Here is a 14,556-nt window from a genome sequence, read left to right as displayed (position 1 = left end):
CTGGACTTAAGAAAGGTGTTGATGGGGTGGCTCTCCAGAATGTCTCTGGATGGCCCGAGGATCTAGAGAATAGACCAGGGGCTGAGCCCAGACTGGGAAAGGATGTGAGAACCACAAGCCAGCCATTCAGGAATAAAGCGGTATTAATAATTAACTTTTTTAAAGGTGCACCAGTTTTGTTTTCTTTTTTCCCACTGGGCTGTGACATAAAGCAATAAAGCACAATAGGCTTCTTGCTCACAGAAACCTAGGAACCCAGAAGCACATCTCCAGGAAAGCTGCTTGTCCTGGGGGGAAATATGTGATACAATAACTCCTTTGGGCAGGGTACATTGGCTCAACCTGGTAATCCTAGCTACTCAGGAGGCTGAGATCTGAGGATGGTGGTTCAAAGCCAGCCCAGGCACTAAAGTCCTTGAGACTATTATCTCCAATTAACCACCAGAAAACCAGAAGTGGCACTGTGGCTCAAAGTGGTAAGAGCATTTTGAATTACTCAGGGGCAATGCCCAGACCAAGAGTTCAAGCCCCACAACCAAAAAAAGAACTCCTTTGATCACAGAAATGCTTGACAAATAGAAATAGGAAAGAACTTGTCTCAGAAATAGCTTTTGCAAAGTCCTCTGTGCACGTGTGTGTGTATGCCCTGTACACACAAGAGCTTGAACTCAAGGCCTCAAACTGAATATTTTCACTGGGCTAATGGCTAATGCTCTACTATTTGACTCACGACTCCATTTCCCGTTTTTGTTTTTGTTTTTGTTTGGGTTTTTTGCTGGTTAATTGGAAATAAGAATCTCTGCCCAGTTGCTTGGAACTGCAACCCTCAGATCCCAGGCTCCTGAGTAGCTAGAGTGATTCGTGTAAGCCAGCAGCATCCAGCCCAGCTTTTGTTTGAAGGAATGATCAAGGAGAACAGACTCAAATTAACAATTGTTTGAAGGAATGATCAAGGAGAACAGACTCAAATTAACAAGGAATGATCAAGGAGAACAGACTCAAATTAACAAACAAACCAGACTCAATATCTCTGTGCCCAAATGACATTGTCAAAATAATGTAACAATAAAAAGGATCAAAACAGGATCAGGTTTTGAACTAAGTGTTCTGTTCTACTTTCCCATTAGGGTAGTATACTCCATGCCTTTTTCCATTCACGTCTGAGTGAATACTGTGCCTTTCTCTAAATATCTACTAGTTCTATCTCTCTGTCTCTGTCTCTGTTTCTATCTCTCTCTGTCTCTGTTTCTGTCTCTGTCTCTGTCTCTGTTTCTTTCTCTCTCCCCTCCCCCACCTCTCTCCAGAACTGGGCCTTGAACTCAGGGCCTGGACACTATCTCTGACCTTTTCTACATAAATCTAGTGCTCTACCACTTAAGTCCTGAGTAGTCTGTAGGCTTGGTTACAACACTGGCCTGACTCAAACACTTTTTTTTTTTTTTTGCCAGTCCTGGACTTGAGCTCAGGGCCTGAGCACTGTTCTTGGACTTTTTCAAGGCTAGAGCTCTACCACTTGAGCCTCAGCACCACTTCCGGCTTTTTTCTATGTATGTGGTACCGAGAAATTGAACCCAGGCCTTCGTGCATGCTAGGCAAGCACTCTACCACTAGGCCAAACTCCCGGCCCTTCAAACACTTTTTTAAACCGACCTTGAGAAAACTTGGAGGTTCCACTGATTTCCTCAAATTTTCCTATCTGCCCTCAGCAGAACAGGGAAATGAGAGATCAGGAAATCTGGGCAGACCATTGGACAAGGCTGTGCAAGGGACTGGAAGAAACTGCCCTGGCAGCTCTGTAGCCAGCAAAGATGGTTATCTTTCCAGGAAAGTCTTAGCACAACTCTTGATTCTCTGCCTTGGAGAAATGGGGCGGGCCAAGGAGGGGTGGGACTATTCCAGATGAGGCTAGGAAGGTGAACCAGAGTGGGTAAAGGGAGAGAGAACAAACTAAGACTTCACCCCTGCCCAAGTTTTTCATTGTAAGTATTGACAATAACCTATTTGCTTTCCCTGCCTCTCCAGCCTCAGAGCCCTGGTTTATCAGCGGCAGTAATGGGTCAAATAGATGGCCGGACTTGAGTCCAAAGGTCCCACAAACAAGCCCTGAGCTTTTCTCCTCCAATCACAACTGGTGTTTGTCACTCAAGCCAGGTCTCAGTCCCCCCTTTTTTTTTGGGGGGGGGAGAAGGTGTTTTATTTGCTGGTAATTGGAGATGATATCAAGGATTTTCCTGTCCCAGATGGCTTCCAACCTCTATGGTCAGATCTCAGCCTCCTGGATAGCTAGGATTCAAGGCAGGAACCACTGTGCTCAAGCCACGACAAGTGGCCGTGCACTGGAGCCCTATCAGGAGATGAAATGGGCCAGTCCCTACTCTCAGGACATTTATATTCTAGTGTGGGAGGCAGATAAGTGAACAAGGGGAAGGAAGGACCTGTCTACCCAGTCAGACAAAGAGTAGGGATGGAATAGCAGGTGGCAGACACTGTGCATTTGACTAGAGTGGTTGGATGAGATTTAGGCAATGACTGAGGAAAAAAGCCTCATAGATACAAGGATAAGAGTTGTGTAGCTGGGAGCACCAGTAAGTATAGTGGGGGTTCAGGACATAACCCCAAAATATAACTACAGGAGACAAGAATAAACTACTCTAAATTATCTCTCTTTGGCCTTTTTTTTTTTTTTTTTTTTTTTTTTTGTGGGTCATGGGGCTTGAACTGAGCCTGGGCGCTGTCCCTGAGCTCCTTCTGCTCAAGCCTACTGCCCTACCCTATAGCCAAGCCCCACTTCCTGTTTTCTAGAGGTTAATTGGAGATAAAGAGTCAGGTCCTTTTGTGCCTAGGCTGGCCTCAGATCTCAGCCTTCTGAGTAGCTAGGATTACAGGCGTGAGCCACTGCCTGGCTCTATTGATGATTTTTAAAAACTAAACTCAAATCAGACTCAAGTGGCTCATGCCTCTAATCCTAGCACCCGAGGAGGCTGAGATCTGAGGATCTAAAGCCAGCCCGGGCAGAAAAGTCCATGGGACTCTTTGTCAGCAAAAAGCCACAAGTGAAAGTATAGCTCAACTGGTAAAGTATCAGCTTTGATGGAAAAAACTAAGGGACAGGGCCTAGGCCCAGAACTCAAGCTCTTGGACATACATGCACAACAAAACAAACCAAAAACCACACCTGAACTTGATCTTGTGTTCCTGATTCTGTGGATGAGCTGGCCACGGCGCCCTGATCCTTCCCAGTTACCACAGACCAGAGCTTATCAGCCAGCACAGGACCGTGTGAATGTGAGTGACGCGGAAAGAATGGTGCCACACTGGAATAGGAGAGCCACCTTTGCCATGGTTTTTCTTCTTAATTTACTTTTGTTATTGCAGAGGTGATGTTCAGAGGGACTACAATGACATGAGTCAGGCAATGACTACCTCTCCTTCCATACAGTGTCTTCTGTCCCCTCCTTCTCTCCCAGTCTCTCCCATCAGTTGTATAGTTCATTCTCATCTGTGTCCAGTGAGCTCCACTGCTGAATTCTGTGCCCTCCCCACATCCAAAGATATACATGTGAGTACATATATGTGTGAATACACCATCCATAAGGTAAAGAAAACAGAATCATAGGAGGGTAGCTTAGTGGTCTAGTGCTTGCCCAGCATTCACAAAGCCCTGAATTTGATTCCTTAGTAGGACAAAAAAAGCCAGAAGTGGTGCGGTGGTTCAAGTAGTAGAGCACTAGCCTTGCGAAAACCCAAGGACAGTGCCCAGGCTCTGAGTTCAAGCCCCAGGCTGGGAAGGAAGAAAGAAAGAAAAAGAAAGAAAGATGGTGAATGTAGCTGTAACCCTTCTATACATTATCCCTACAATAAAAAAATAAGATAAAAAAATAAATGAGGGAAGGAAGGGGGAGAGAGGGGAAAGAGAGAGAGAGAGAGAGAGAGGACAAAATAAAAAAAGGAGGAAAACAATCATTAAATATATTAAAAATAAAACAAGTCTTTTGTTTCCCTATCTTGGTGTTGGTTTTAGTATGTATATTACTTTATATAAATATGAGGAGGCGGAAGCCGGGAGTTTGGCCAAGTGGTAAAGTGCTCACCTAGCATGCACAAAGACCAGTGTTCGATTCTTCGGTACAACATACGTAGAAAAAAGCTGGAAATGGTGCTGTGGCTCAAGTGGTAGAGCTCTAACCTTGAGGGAAAAAATGCCCAAGGACAATGCCCAGGCCGAGTTCAAGTCCCCTGCACCAAAATAAAATACATACGAGGAGGCACCTAGGCATTGCACCTTGTGTTTCTTTCCTAAGAGTTTCCTCTCCTCGTGGGGGAAGTGGGGATGTCAGTGTGCAAGAAGTAATAACCTCCTACCTGACAAATGTAACTGTAACCCCATCCATACATTATCCCAACAATAAAAAATAAAAAGGGAGCCTCTTCTGAGCTCACTATACGTATATTGAATCCTGTGTACTTTGTCATATCCCAGTGCTTTTTACATTCATCTTTCACATATCAGAGAGAGCACGCACCATTTCTCTCCCTGAGCTAATCAGTTAACATGATTTGTTCTAGTCCTATCCATTTCCCTGCAAATGACATTGCTTTATTCTTTCTAATGGCTATGACAACTTTTCATTTCTTTTCTTTTTTTTTTGCCAGTCCTGGGGCTTGAACTCAGGGTCTGGGCTCTGTCCCTGAGTCTCTCTATGCTCAAGGCTAGTACTGTAGCACTTGAGCCACAGCACTTCTTTTCTGTCTATGTGGTACTGAGGAATCAAAACCAGGGCTTTATGCATGCTAGGCAGGCACCCTCCCATGAAGCCACATTCCCAGCCCTTGCCACAACTTTTTACCGTGCATTTGTTACCAGGGCTTGGCAAGACTGCGGTGCATCTGAGTCCACATGGCCACATAGTGGGAATTCCTCCACTTTTGCCTTCTTCCACCTCAGGTGAAAGACGCAGATTTTGGCATCAGGGACGTCTTGGTGAAAATGGGGTTTTGAGGATGGCAGGGCAGCAAACCATGGGTGACCAGGGTCTTTGGCTGGTGTCAGAGGGAAGAGTCCAAGTTCATTCTCTCAACTAGATGTTTGTAATCACAGCAATGAGTCCAACTCAGAGTTCAAAGAACAAATGTGTGAGCTGCATGCCAGTTCTTCCTCCATCTCCTCAACAGTAAAGTAACACAAAATTCCATGTAAGGAACTCATTTTTCTCCTCATGATACCTCATATCTATAGATCAGGAAAATAATTAACAAGGCAATGCCTTCAACATGGCTAGCTTGGTCTGCTGTTCCAGGAGACTTTCCTGAGAAATCCAAACATAATTATTTAAGATCAGTAATTTAGATAGAAATAAATGAAATAAACTCAGGAGGCTGAGATCTGAAGATTCTGGCTCAAAGACAGTCTGGAGAGGAAAGTCCATGAGATTCTTTTTTCTAATTACCATCAGAAACTCAGAAGTAGAACAGTTCAAGGGGTAGAGTGAAAAATCTAAAGGACAGTGCCCAGGTCTTGAGTTCAAGCCTAAGAACTAGAAGACTGCCTCCACACTCTAATACATGTAATCAAAACTATCAGAAAGGTCTGGGAAGGTGGCTTAGTGGTAGAATGCTTGCGAGCATGCATGAAGCCTTGGGTTCCATTCCTCAGTACTACATAAACAGTAAAAAGCCAAAGAGTCGCTGTGGCTCAAGTGGTAGAGCGCTACCCTTAAGTTAAAAAAAAAACAAACCACCACCAACAAAAAATGCTCAGGAACAGAGCCCAGGCCCTATGTTTAAGCACCAGGACTAGCATAAAAAATAACAATGACAAGGGGCCGGGAGTTTGGCCCGGGTTCGATTCCTCGGTACCACATACATAGAAAAAAGCCGGAAGTGGTGCTGAGGCTCAAGTGGTAGAGCTCTAGCCTTGAGAAAGTCCAAGGACAGTGCTCAGGCCCTGAGCTCAAGCCCAGAACTGGCAAAAAAAAAATAACAATGACAAAAAAAACCTATGAGAAATAATAAGGATAACAATGCTGCACATAAAACATAGAAGGAAAAAGCATCTCGTGGGTTTTCCTGCCCAGATTAGCTTTGAATCTTGATCCTCAGATCCCAGCTTCCCAAGTAGCTAGGATTATAGGAATGAGCTGGTTATTTTGAAGATGGAATCTAGTGAGTTTCTGTCCAAACTGTGATCCTCTGGACCTCAGCCTGAACCATTAGTAGCTGGCCTTTGACTTTTTTCCTTATTATTTTCATTGTATGTATTTTCGGGGGTGCAGTATGATTGCTGGGTACATAAATACCGTGTTTCTGGCTCCATTAGATGGTCCAATGTTTCTACCTCCTCAGTATTACTTTCTATTTGGAACACTTCTGTTTGTTTTTATGTGTCTACCTAGAAGGAACTTCTGGGTTTTATCAAAATAATTTCCTGTGCTTCATGTTGACTTCATTATGTTTTTATTACTTAAGAAAACTTAGGGCAGGAGGTAGCTCAGGACAAATGGTTTAACACAGGCCAGGTTCTGGATTCAGTCCACAACCCCACAAAATACATCACATTTAGAAGAAGAAAAGGTTTTCAACAATCATGTAACTTCTGGACTTGTCTTTCATCCTGGCCTCTGTTTGTTATTGTTTCAGCAAGATCTGTCACTGATTTCTTCAAGTGTTCTAAATCTCTGGACCATTTTCAAAAATCAAATTCTAAACTGTCTTTAAAAAATAAAAAACCCACCAACAACAGCACATAAAACCTCAATCTAATTGAGATTTTCCAGATGGGCTTCTGGAATATCTCAAAACAATTTGTCTTAAGTCCTTGTAAAAACAGAGATGTCAACTAATAAATAAGCCTCCCCACTCCCCTTTGTGTAGGGGATCAAACCCAGCATCTCATGCATGCTAGCCAAGAACTCTATGAGTTAGTTTTGCACACACACACACACACACACACACACACGCACACACATACACGGGATTTTTAAAATCTAGTAGGAGAAGGCTGAAGGTGGGGTTTGAGTAGAGGAACACCTGTTTAGCTAAACCAGAAACCCTGAGTTCAAACTCCAGTAGTACTAAAAAAGCAAAAAATGAATTTATTTTTCTTAATTGGAAGTACCAACTAAGGCTGGGAATGTAGCCTTATGGTAGAGTGTTTGCCTACCATGCATAAAGCCCTGGGTTTGATTCCCTGGTACCACATATACAGAAAAAGCCAGAAGTGGTGCTGTGGTTAAAATGGTAGAGGGTTAGCCTTGAGAAAGCCCTAGAACAGTTCCCAGGCCCTATGTTCAAGCCCCAAGACTAGCAAACAAAACAAAACAAAGCAAAAAACTACCAACTAAGTTGGGCACCAGTGGCTCATGCCTGTAATCCTAGCTACTTAGTAAGGCTGAGATCTGAGGATTGTGGTTTGAAGCCAGCCAGGGCAGAAAAGTCCCCATGAAACTCTTTATCTCCAATTAACCGCTCACAAACCAGAAGTGGCACTGTAGCTCAAAGTGGTAGAGCACTACACCTGAGCAAAGGAGCTCAGAGACAGCGCCCAGGCCCTGAGTTCAAGCCCCATAACTAACCAAAAACAACTAACCAAATGCTGCTGACTCAGACCTATAATTCTTGCTTCTCTGGAGACTGGGATCTGAGGGTCATGGTTCAAAGCCAGTCCAAGAAGGAAAGTCCATGAGACTTAACTCCAATTAGCCACCAAAAAGGCCAGAAGTGGAGCTGTGGCTCACATGGTAGAGTGCTAGCCCCAGGAGTGGCATTGGCACACACACACACTCAGCTGGAGCTGGTGTTACTTGCTTAGCATGCACAAGGCCCTGGGTTTGATCCTCAGTGCCCCAAACACCAAAGACAAAGAAAGCCAGGTGCCAATGTCTCACACCTATAATCCTGGCTAATCAGGAGGCTGACGTTTGAGGATCCTTGTTTGAAACCAGTCCTAGGCAGACAAATCCAAGAGACTCTCATTTCCAATTAACTAGTAAAAAGTTGAAAGTGGAGGCGTTTCTCAGTGGTTAGAACACCAGCATGAAAGAGAGCAAAAGGCCCAGCTTCAAGTACAAGTATCAGCACACATGTACACACACACCCGAAACAGCCCTGCAGTCACTGACAACGTACAATCAGCATTAGTGCAGCGCTTACATACTCAGTCTAGCCAGTTTAACAAGACTAGACTGATTGCAAACAAATTAGTTTTGCTGTAATTATCTTTTATAAAAATGAGGATGCAGGTGAGGGAAAATTATCCTTCAGTAGAAAACTATAATGTACTCACTGTTAGATCCTTGAGGTTTTAGCTACCTGTGCATTGGGCTAGATCCTGGACTCTAGTTCCCTCCAATATGTTACCATGACTCTGTAAACAGCCTTGCTAATTTCTCACACCTCTCTGTCTCAGAGTCACTCTCCGGGAGGCAGGGAGCCAAGGCTGATGGCTTCATAGAAACTCTTGAGAAATCGGCCCAACAGCACATGTGGAGGAAGCCTTCTGGAACTGGGAGGCATGGAGACTCCACCAGACAAATTAAACAGCTCCTAAGCTCAAGCCTAGGACTAGCAAAAAAAAAAAAAAAAAAAAAAAGCCAGGTATAACTGTAATCTCACCTGGTCTAGAGGTAGAGATCAGGAAGATTGAGGTTTGAAGTTAGTTGAGGGGGAAAAAAAAAAAGTTAACAAGACCCCATATCGACAAATAAACCCAGGCATAGTGGTACAAACCTCCTTTGCAGGAGACTCATGATCTAAAGTCCAAGTGGACAAAAAGTTCAAAAACTAAAGCAAAGATCAAGTTTGAGGCCCTGAGTTCAAACTCCAGTATTAGCAAATAAAGAAATTAACTAGCCAGATACCAGTGGCTCATGCCTATAATCCTAGCTACTTGGGAGGGTGAGATGTGTGGATCATGGTTCAAAGCCAGACTAGGAAGGAAAGTCCATGAGACTCTTTTCTCTAATAAGCCGCTGAAAGGCTGGAGGTGGCGCTGTGGCTCAAGTGGCAGAGCACTAGCCTTGAAAGAAAGAGCTAAGGGACAATGCCCAGGTCTTGAGTTTGGGCCGCAGGAATGGGCACATGTACACACACACACACACACACACACACACTCACTCACTCACCTAACTGAATGGAGGTGAGAGGTATGGATCACAGTTTCAGTGGTCACAGGCTGTGTGGGTGCTGATTATCTCAGGGTTGGCCAGGCAAGGCCTTGTTAACTGAGGAATCACTATTGCCTGTGAGGAGGTGATTTGGGCATTTGTCCATCAATCCTGTCCTCGTGGGTTGCAAGGTAGTTGCTAAATGGACTGCAGGAGGGAATGGCTCAGAGCAGCTGAGATGGAGTCAGGGATGCTGGGCTGACCCACAGGAAGTGGCAGTGCTTTCCAGCAGCAGTGCCTAAGTTCCTGGGTAACGGTCCTGGTCAGATTGTCATGCAGTTGCTCTCAGTAAGTGAGGGAGCACATGACTCCCCACGCTGAGGGCCTGTCACACCACGAGAGAGTGCCCACCCTCCTTCCCCCTGCTCCTCTAGAGCAGAAGAAAGTCCCCTCCCCCTCAATGTACCAGGTGTTGGACCTCAGCTGTCTCTTTTGTCCCCCCTCCCCCCTAAGCAAGCTGAGCTGGGTGGAGCAGGAGGGTGGGGCTACCCAGCCTTGGGTTCAGCTATGTGGTCTCCTCTGAAGGCAACTCAGCCAGAGGCGGATGCTGAGATCTGTTCTGACTGGTGAGAGCAGCCACTGAGTGGCGGGGTTGGGGATGGGGAGGGTGTGGAGGGCAGATTTGGGTGGATCAAGAACTTCCGAAAGAAAAATTAGAATTACCTGAGGAAGATCCAGGTGCCTGGTGGCTCAGGCCTGTAAGCCTAGCTACTCAGGAGGCTGAGATCTGAGGATCATGGTTGGACTTTCCTCACTAGGCTGGAAAGTCCACAAGACTCATCTCTAATTAACCAGCAGAAGCTGAAAGTTGAGGTGTGCTGGAGAGACACAATCTTGAGCTGAGAAAGCTATGGGGCAGCACCCAGGCTCTGAGTTCAAGTCCCAGTACTGGCACAAAAAAAGAACAGCCTGGGGAAGAGCCTTGCTGGATGGAGAGGGAAGGGTTTGGGGTTGGCAGGGGTGGAGGATATGCAAAAGGAGGGGGGTGATTAGAGGAAGGTGGCAGGGTGGAGGTGGGGGTGAGTCCAGAGTTGGAGCCCTGGAAGCAGGAAATGGCCAGCTGGGGGTTCTGGCCCCCCTCTTTCCTCCTTCCAGCCTTGTCTCAGGGTGAGAACTCCTGACCTTGCCTGGAGAAAGAGCTTCACAGAAATCAACTGTGGCTCATGAACTGAAGTCTGGGAGCACAGAAATGTACTTGGAAGGGAGGGGAGCCCCTGCCCACCCCCAGGCTTTGCCAGGTGAAGTGCCTGGAGCCCCTGTTGTCCCCCTTGCCTTTGCAGGTGCCCACCCAGGCATGCCTGCCCCACTGCTTCCCGTGCTGCTCCGGGCACTGCTGTCCCGCCTGCTGCTGCCTCTGGCCCGCGTGGCCCGCCAGCACCTCCTGCCCTTGCTGCGTCGCTTGGCCCACCGCCTAGGCTCCCAGAACGTGAGAGAGGCCCTACTGGGCTGCCTGCTCTTCATCCTCAGCCAGCAACACCCGCCGGAGGCTGAGGAAGCTTCCAGAATGGATCAGCGGGACAGGAGAGAGAGACTAGGCCCCCAAAAGTGAAGCCTGGAGTCCTGGCAGCAACACTCCATCAAAATGCTTGTTTTCCCCCCTGGACTAGGACACCAGCACTCATGGCAGGGTGCTCGCTCAGTGAGCAGAGGCCAGATCTGGGGTGGGGTGTGAGCGGGGGTCTCATCTGGCCAGGCCTCCAAGACCTTCCATCACTGCCCCCTCTTCTGAATTCCTCCCAAAGACTTCTGCTACTCACCGTGGTCTGGGGGAGGGACCTGTTCTTTAGGCCAAAGGAGACATCCAGTCTAGTGAAGAAAGTTTCTTCTGGGATAAATGGCAATTTAGTTAAGAGATAATTGACTCCAATTTTCAGTCTTCCTTAAACAGGACCTACCTCAAAATAATCTGACCTGCCTGGTACCCTCTGATGGCAGATCCATCCATTAATTGCTCAATAAATTTCTGTCGCATAATTTGCATGCTTTTGAGTCTCCCGGCTCATACTCTCGCCCTGTGTACAGCTGAACTGAACCTAGCCAGGCAGTGGGAGAGGCCACATGTCAGGCTTGCCTTCCTGGCTTGTCCACTCTCCTTGGTCCTCACAAGCTCTCCTTTCTAGTGTTTTATCTTTCACAAGAAACAAGATGGCATGCCTGGAATCCCAGGGCTCCGAAGAGGAGGTGAAGGCCAGAGGATGCCAGAGGATGTTGGGTCTGAAACCAGCCTGAGTCACCTAGCCAGACCTTGTCTCAAAAATGCCAAGAACCAAATGCTGGCGTCTCAGACCAGAAAACCTGCTCAGGACGGGTGCAGGTTCAACCCAGTAGAAAAGTCCATGGGACAAAAAAAAAAAAAAAAAAAGAGTACTGAGCAAGTGTGGAGCCATTTCAGCCGCAGGTGGGGTCCTTCACTAAGGGACTCTGTGGCCACCCAGGGGGTCAGTGCAGAAACGCATTGTCCCCGTGGGCCACCCTGCTCTAGGAGAGGAGGGGTGGTGACCCCGGAGAGACCGAGAGGGGAATGAGTTGTTGGGCACATTTGCATCCCAGTATCCCGCTAATCTGCTCCTTGTTCCCTTGCTACCAGCCCTGAGCAAGAACACTCACTCCACGTGGTCCCCCTGCACCCCTCAAAAGCTTAAGTCAGGGAGAAGTGGGCTTAGAGATCGTGCCCCAACCCTGTCCTGACCACCAAGCCCGCCAGCTCGGGTGCTGGGCCCTCGGGCGGGGCGACCGGCGGGGGCGGGGCGGGGCGGGGCGTGGCCGAGGGTACGGGGGCGGGGCCGATGGGGCTGGGCGGGGCCTGGGCTGGCGGTGGGGCGGGGCCGAGGGGCTGGGGCGGGGCCTGGGCTGGCGGCGGGGCAGGGCCTGGGGGCTGGGGCGGGGCCTGGGCTGGCGGTGGGGCGGGGCCGAGGGGCTGGGGCGGGGCCTGGGCTGGCGGCGGCGCTCTCCAGGCCTGGCTGAGTGGGAGGGGTGGGGTGTTTCAGGCGCGTGGGCCGGAAATTCGGTCCTGGGCTCCGTTGGTGCAGGGCAGAGGTTATTAGGGTACAGCCCCCCCCAATATTGGGGTCCGTGATCAAAGGAAGGAGTCTGACACAAGCAGAAGTTAGTTTTATTCCACGCCTAGCTCTAAGCTGTGACAGCGACCACCATGCTCACACAGGCCACTTTTATAGGCCACCAGCCATGTGGTTGGGCGTGGCCATACACAGGTGGCCAATGGAATCTCGACATACTTGAGTGACAGCTGAGGCGACCACTGACACCTTTGCTGTCCCAGCCGCCCTATCCTCCCGCTGGGCATCCACTCCCTGCTCTGATGAAAAGGAAAGGGGACAGGGCTTTCCTTACCCTGGCAGGCGAAGGGGGTGGGGTGGGGTGGCGGAGGAGCTCTGGTAGCTCGATCTGGTCTGGCTGCTCCTGTAGTCTGAGCTCTGTTACCAGGGAATTTACAGCCCCCGCTTGATGCTGATGTAATGAGCACGGGGATGGAAGAGGGGTCTCAAAGGGGTCTCTATATTTTAGGGGGAAATCTAGAGAGGGGCCCCTTCAAGGTGAGGGGAGGGAGGGAGAGAGGGGAGGGAGGAGCTGGACAGAGAGGAAGAGAGGGAGAGGAGGGGTTGGGGGAGGGGAAGAAAGAGGATGGGAGGGAGTGGAGGAGTGGGGAGAGGAGAGAGGGAGGGAGGGAGGGAGAGTGAGGAGGAGAGAGCAGGGCCTGGCCGCTGAGTGGACTTGCTGGACAGGCTGGACCACCCTGGGTGGCTCCCCGCCACAGCGACTTCACAGTGTCCCAGGATGGGAGCCCTGGCCCAGCAGAGAGCTGGGGCCTAGGTCTGAACAGTTAAGCTAGAAGACCAAACCCAGATCCGGTGAGCAAGTCTTCTTGAACCCTGACCTAGAGCAACGTTCACACCCCTTATCTAAGACAGTGCATGTAGTATTTGTCATGGCTGCTTTTCTTTCTTTTTTCTTTTTTGCCAGTCCTGGGCTTGAGTTCAGGGACTGAGCACCATCGTTGGATTTTCTCAAGGCTAGAGCTCTACCACTTGAGCCTCAGCACCACTTCTGGCTTTTTTCTATATATGTGGTATGAGGACTCGAACCCTGGTCTTCATGCATGCTAGGCAAGCACTCAACCACTAGGACAAACGTGTGGCCCCTTGTCACGGTTTCTTTATATTCACTATGGTTTTGAACTTTGCATTAGGGCTGCCTGTGGCTCATGCAAGACCCTGCATTTGCTTCTCAGCAAGATTAAAGAAACAAAACACAACAGAAACCAACATTATGTTAAAGTTTCCCCTGGTTACTGAATTTTTGGGGTGTGTCCCTACATCTGGCATCTGCCCTGAGATGGCAGGGCGCCTCCCTAGTTCTAGCCCACCACAGACCAGGACACAGACACTCGCCCCCCACCCCCCACAGAGCAAACAAACGTCAAGCAAACACAGATGGCTTGCTGACAGCTGAGGGGACCAAACCCAGGGCTAGGGAGAGCTAGGATGCCGTGTGTGATACAGCAAGCCTTCCTGGGCAGGGTTGTGGGGTATGGAAGCCTGGGGCAAGCACAGGTCCAGATAGAGCACCAGTTAGGGACTAGGGGTCAGTTGGTCCAGCTCTTCCCGCTCCACCTCTGGATCAGCGACCTGGGGAACTCCAGGGAGGCGGAGAAGCATGAGATTGAACAGAGGGAGAAGAGAACTTGGCTAGAAAAACTCCAGATCCAAACCTGAGTTTGGGCTCCTGTGGCAGTCCAGCAGAGGGCTCTGGCAAACCAGCAAGCTGTCTGTCTGGAGGAGGACACCGTGAGTGTGTGGCTGCTGGCTGGGGCTCAAGGCAGGAGCAAGCCAGATGGGCTGCAATCCAACAATAATAGGCCTCTGCTGTTGCCATTCACTGAGACAGACGGCCAAGCCCCAACAGGAGAGGAGAGAGGACCCATCCTTCCCTCCCATTTACTTCCACTCATAGATCCTGTTGTACAAAACTGGGACCAACTGCTTCCTCCCCTGATGGCTCATCTTGATGACCACTATGCCAGTCACGCCCACAGGGTCAGAGCTGGGGAAGAAAAGTGGGAGAGAAGCAGGAGGCCGAGGGAGTGTGGAGGCCAGGGCCAGGAGAGGAAGAAAGAGAGACTGGACAAACATGAGGGTGGGAATCTGGGGGTTGTGGACAGACATGAAGCCACTTCCAAACCATGGGGCAGTGCCTAGAAAAACACCACCCAAGCCTGTGTTCCTGCCCTGTTTGCTTAGGGCTTGTGGGAAGATGTTTGTCATCTCCTGCGGAAGGAAGGCAGAATACCAAAGACACCCCAATTGCAGAGTGGGAGAGCCCACACTGCAGAGAAGAATCCCCTCCCTCTTCCTCACAGCCCTGTCTCTCTTGGGAG

At 48.9% G+C, this 14,556-nt stretch overlaps 1 protein-coding gene across 1 annotated transcript; it reads left to right on the top strand.

Annotated features, from left to right (window-relative positions):
- The first annotated feature begins 9,666 nt into the window (after positions 1–9,666).
- On the top strand, positions 9,667–10,710 carry Mymx (myomixer, myoblast fusion factor). The gene is made up of 2 exons (XM_090355301.1): positions 9,667–9,727; positions 10,442–10,710. The coding sequence occupies exons 1-2, from the start codon at positions 9,706–9,708 to the stop codon at positions 10,708–10,710; spliced, it is 291 nt and encodes a 96-aa protein (XP_090211427.1). The 5' UTR covers positions 9,667–9,705.
- The last annotated feature ends 3,846 nt before the right edge of the window (positions 10,711–14,556 follow it).

The sequence above is a fragment of the Megascapheus bottae genome, chromosome 22 (genome assembly GCF_031878675.1).
Source record: "Megascapheus bottae isolate mThoBot1 chromosome 22, mThoBot2.hap1, whole genome shotgun sequence".
Taxonomy (NCBI): Eukaryota; Metazoa; Chordata; class Mammalia; order Rodentia; family Geomyidae; genus Megascapheus; species Megascapheus bottae.
This window is presented reverse-complemented; position numbering and strand designations above follow the sequence as displayed.

What these genes read in the sequence shown, in the direction of transcription:
- Mymx (XM_090355301.1), top strand. Translation starts at nt 9,706, where the DNA reads ATGCTGAGATCTGTTCTGACTG. An exon ending in GCTGAGATCTGTTCTGACTG is followed by an intron (nt 9,728 to 10,441) that starts GTGAGAGCAGCC and finishes TTGCCTTTGCAG; the next exon opens with GTGCCCACCCAGGCATGCCT.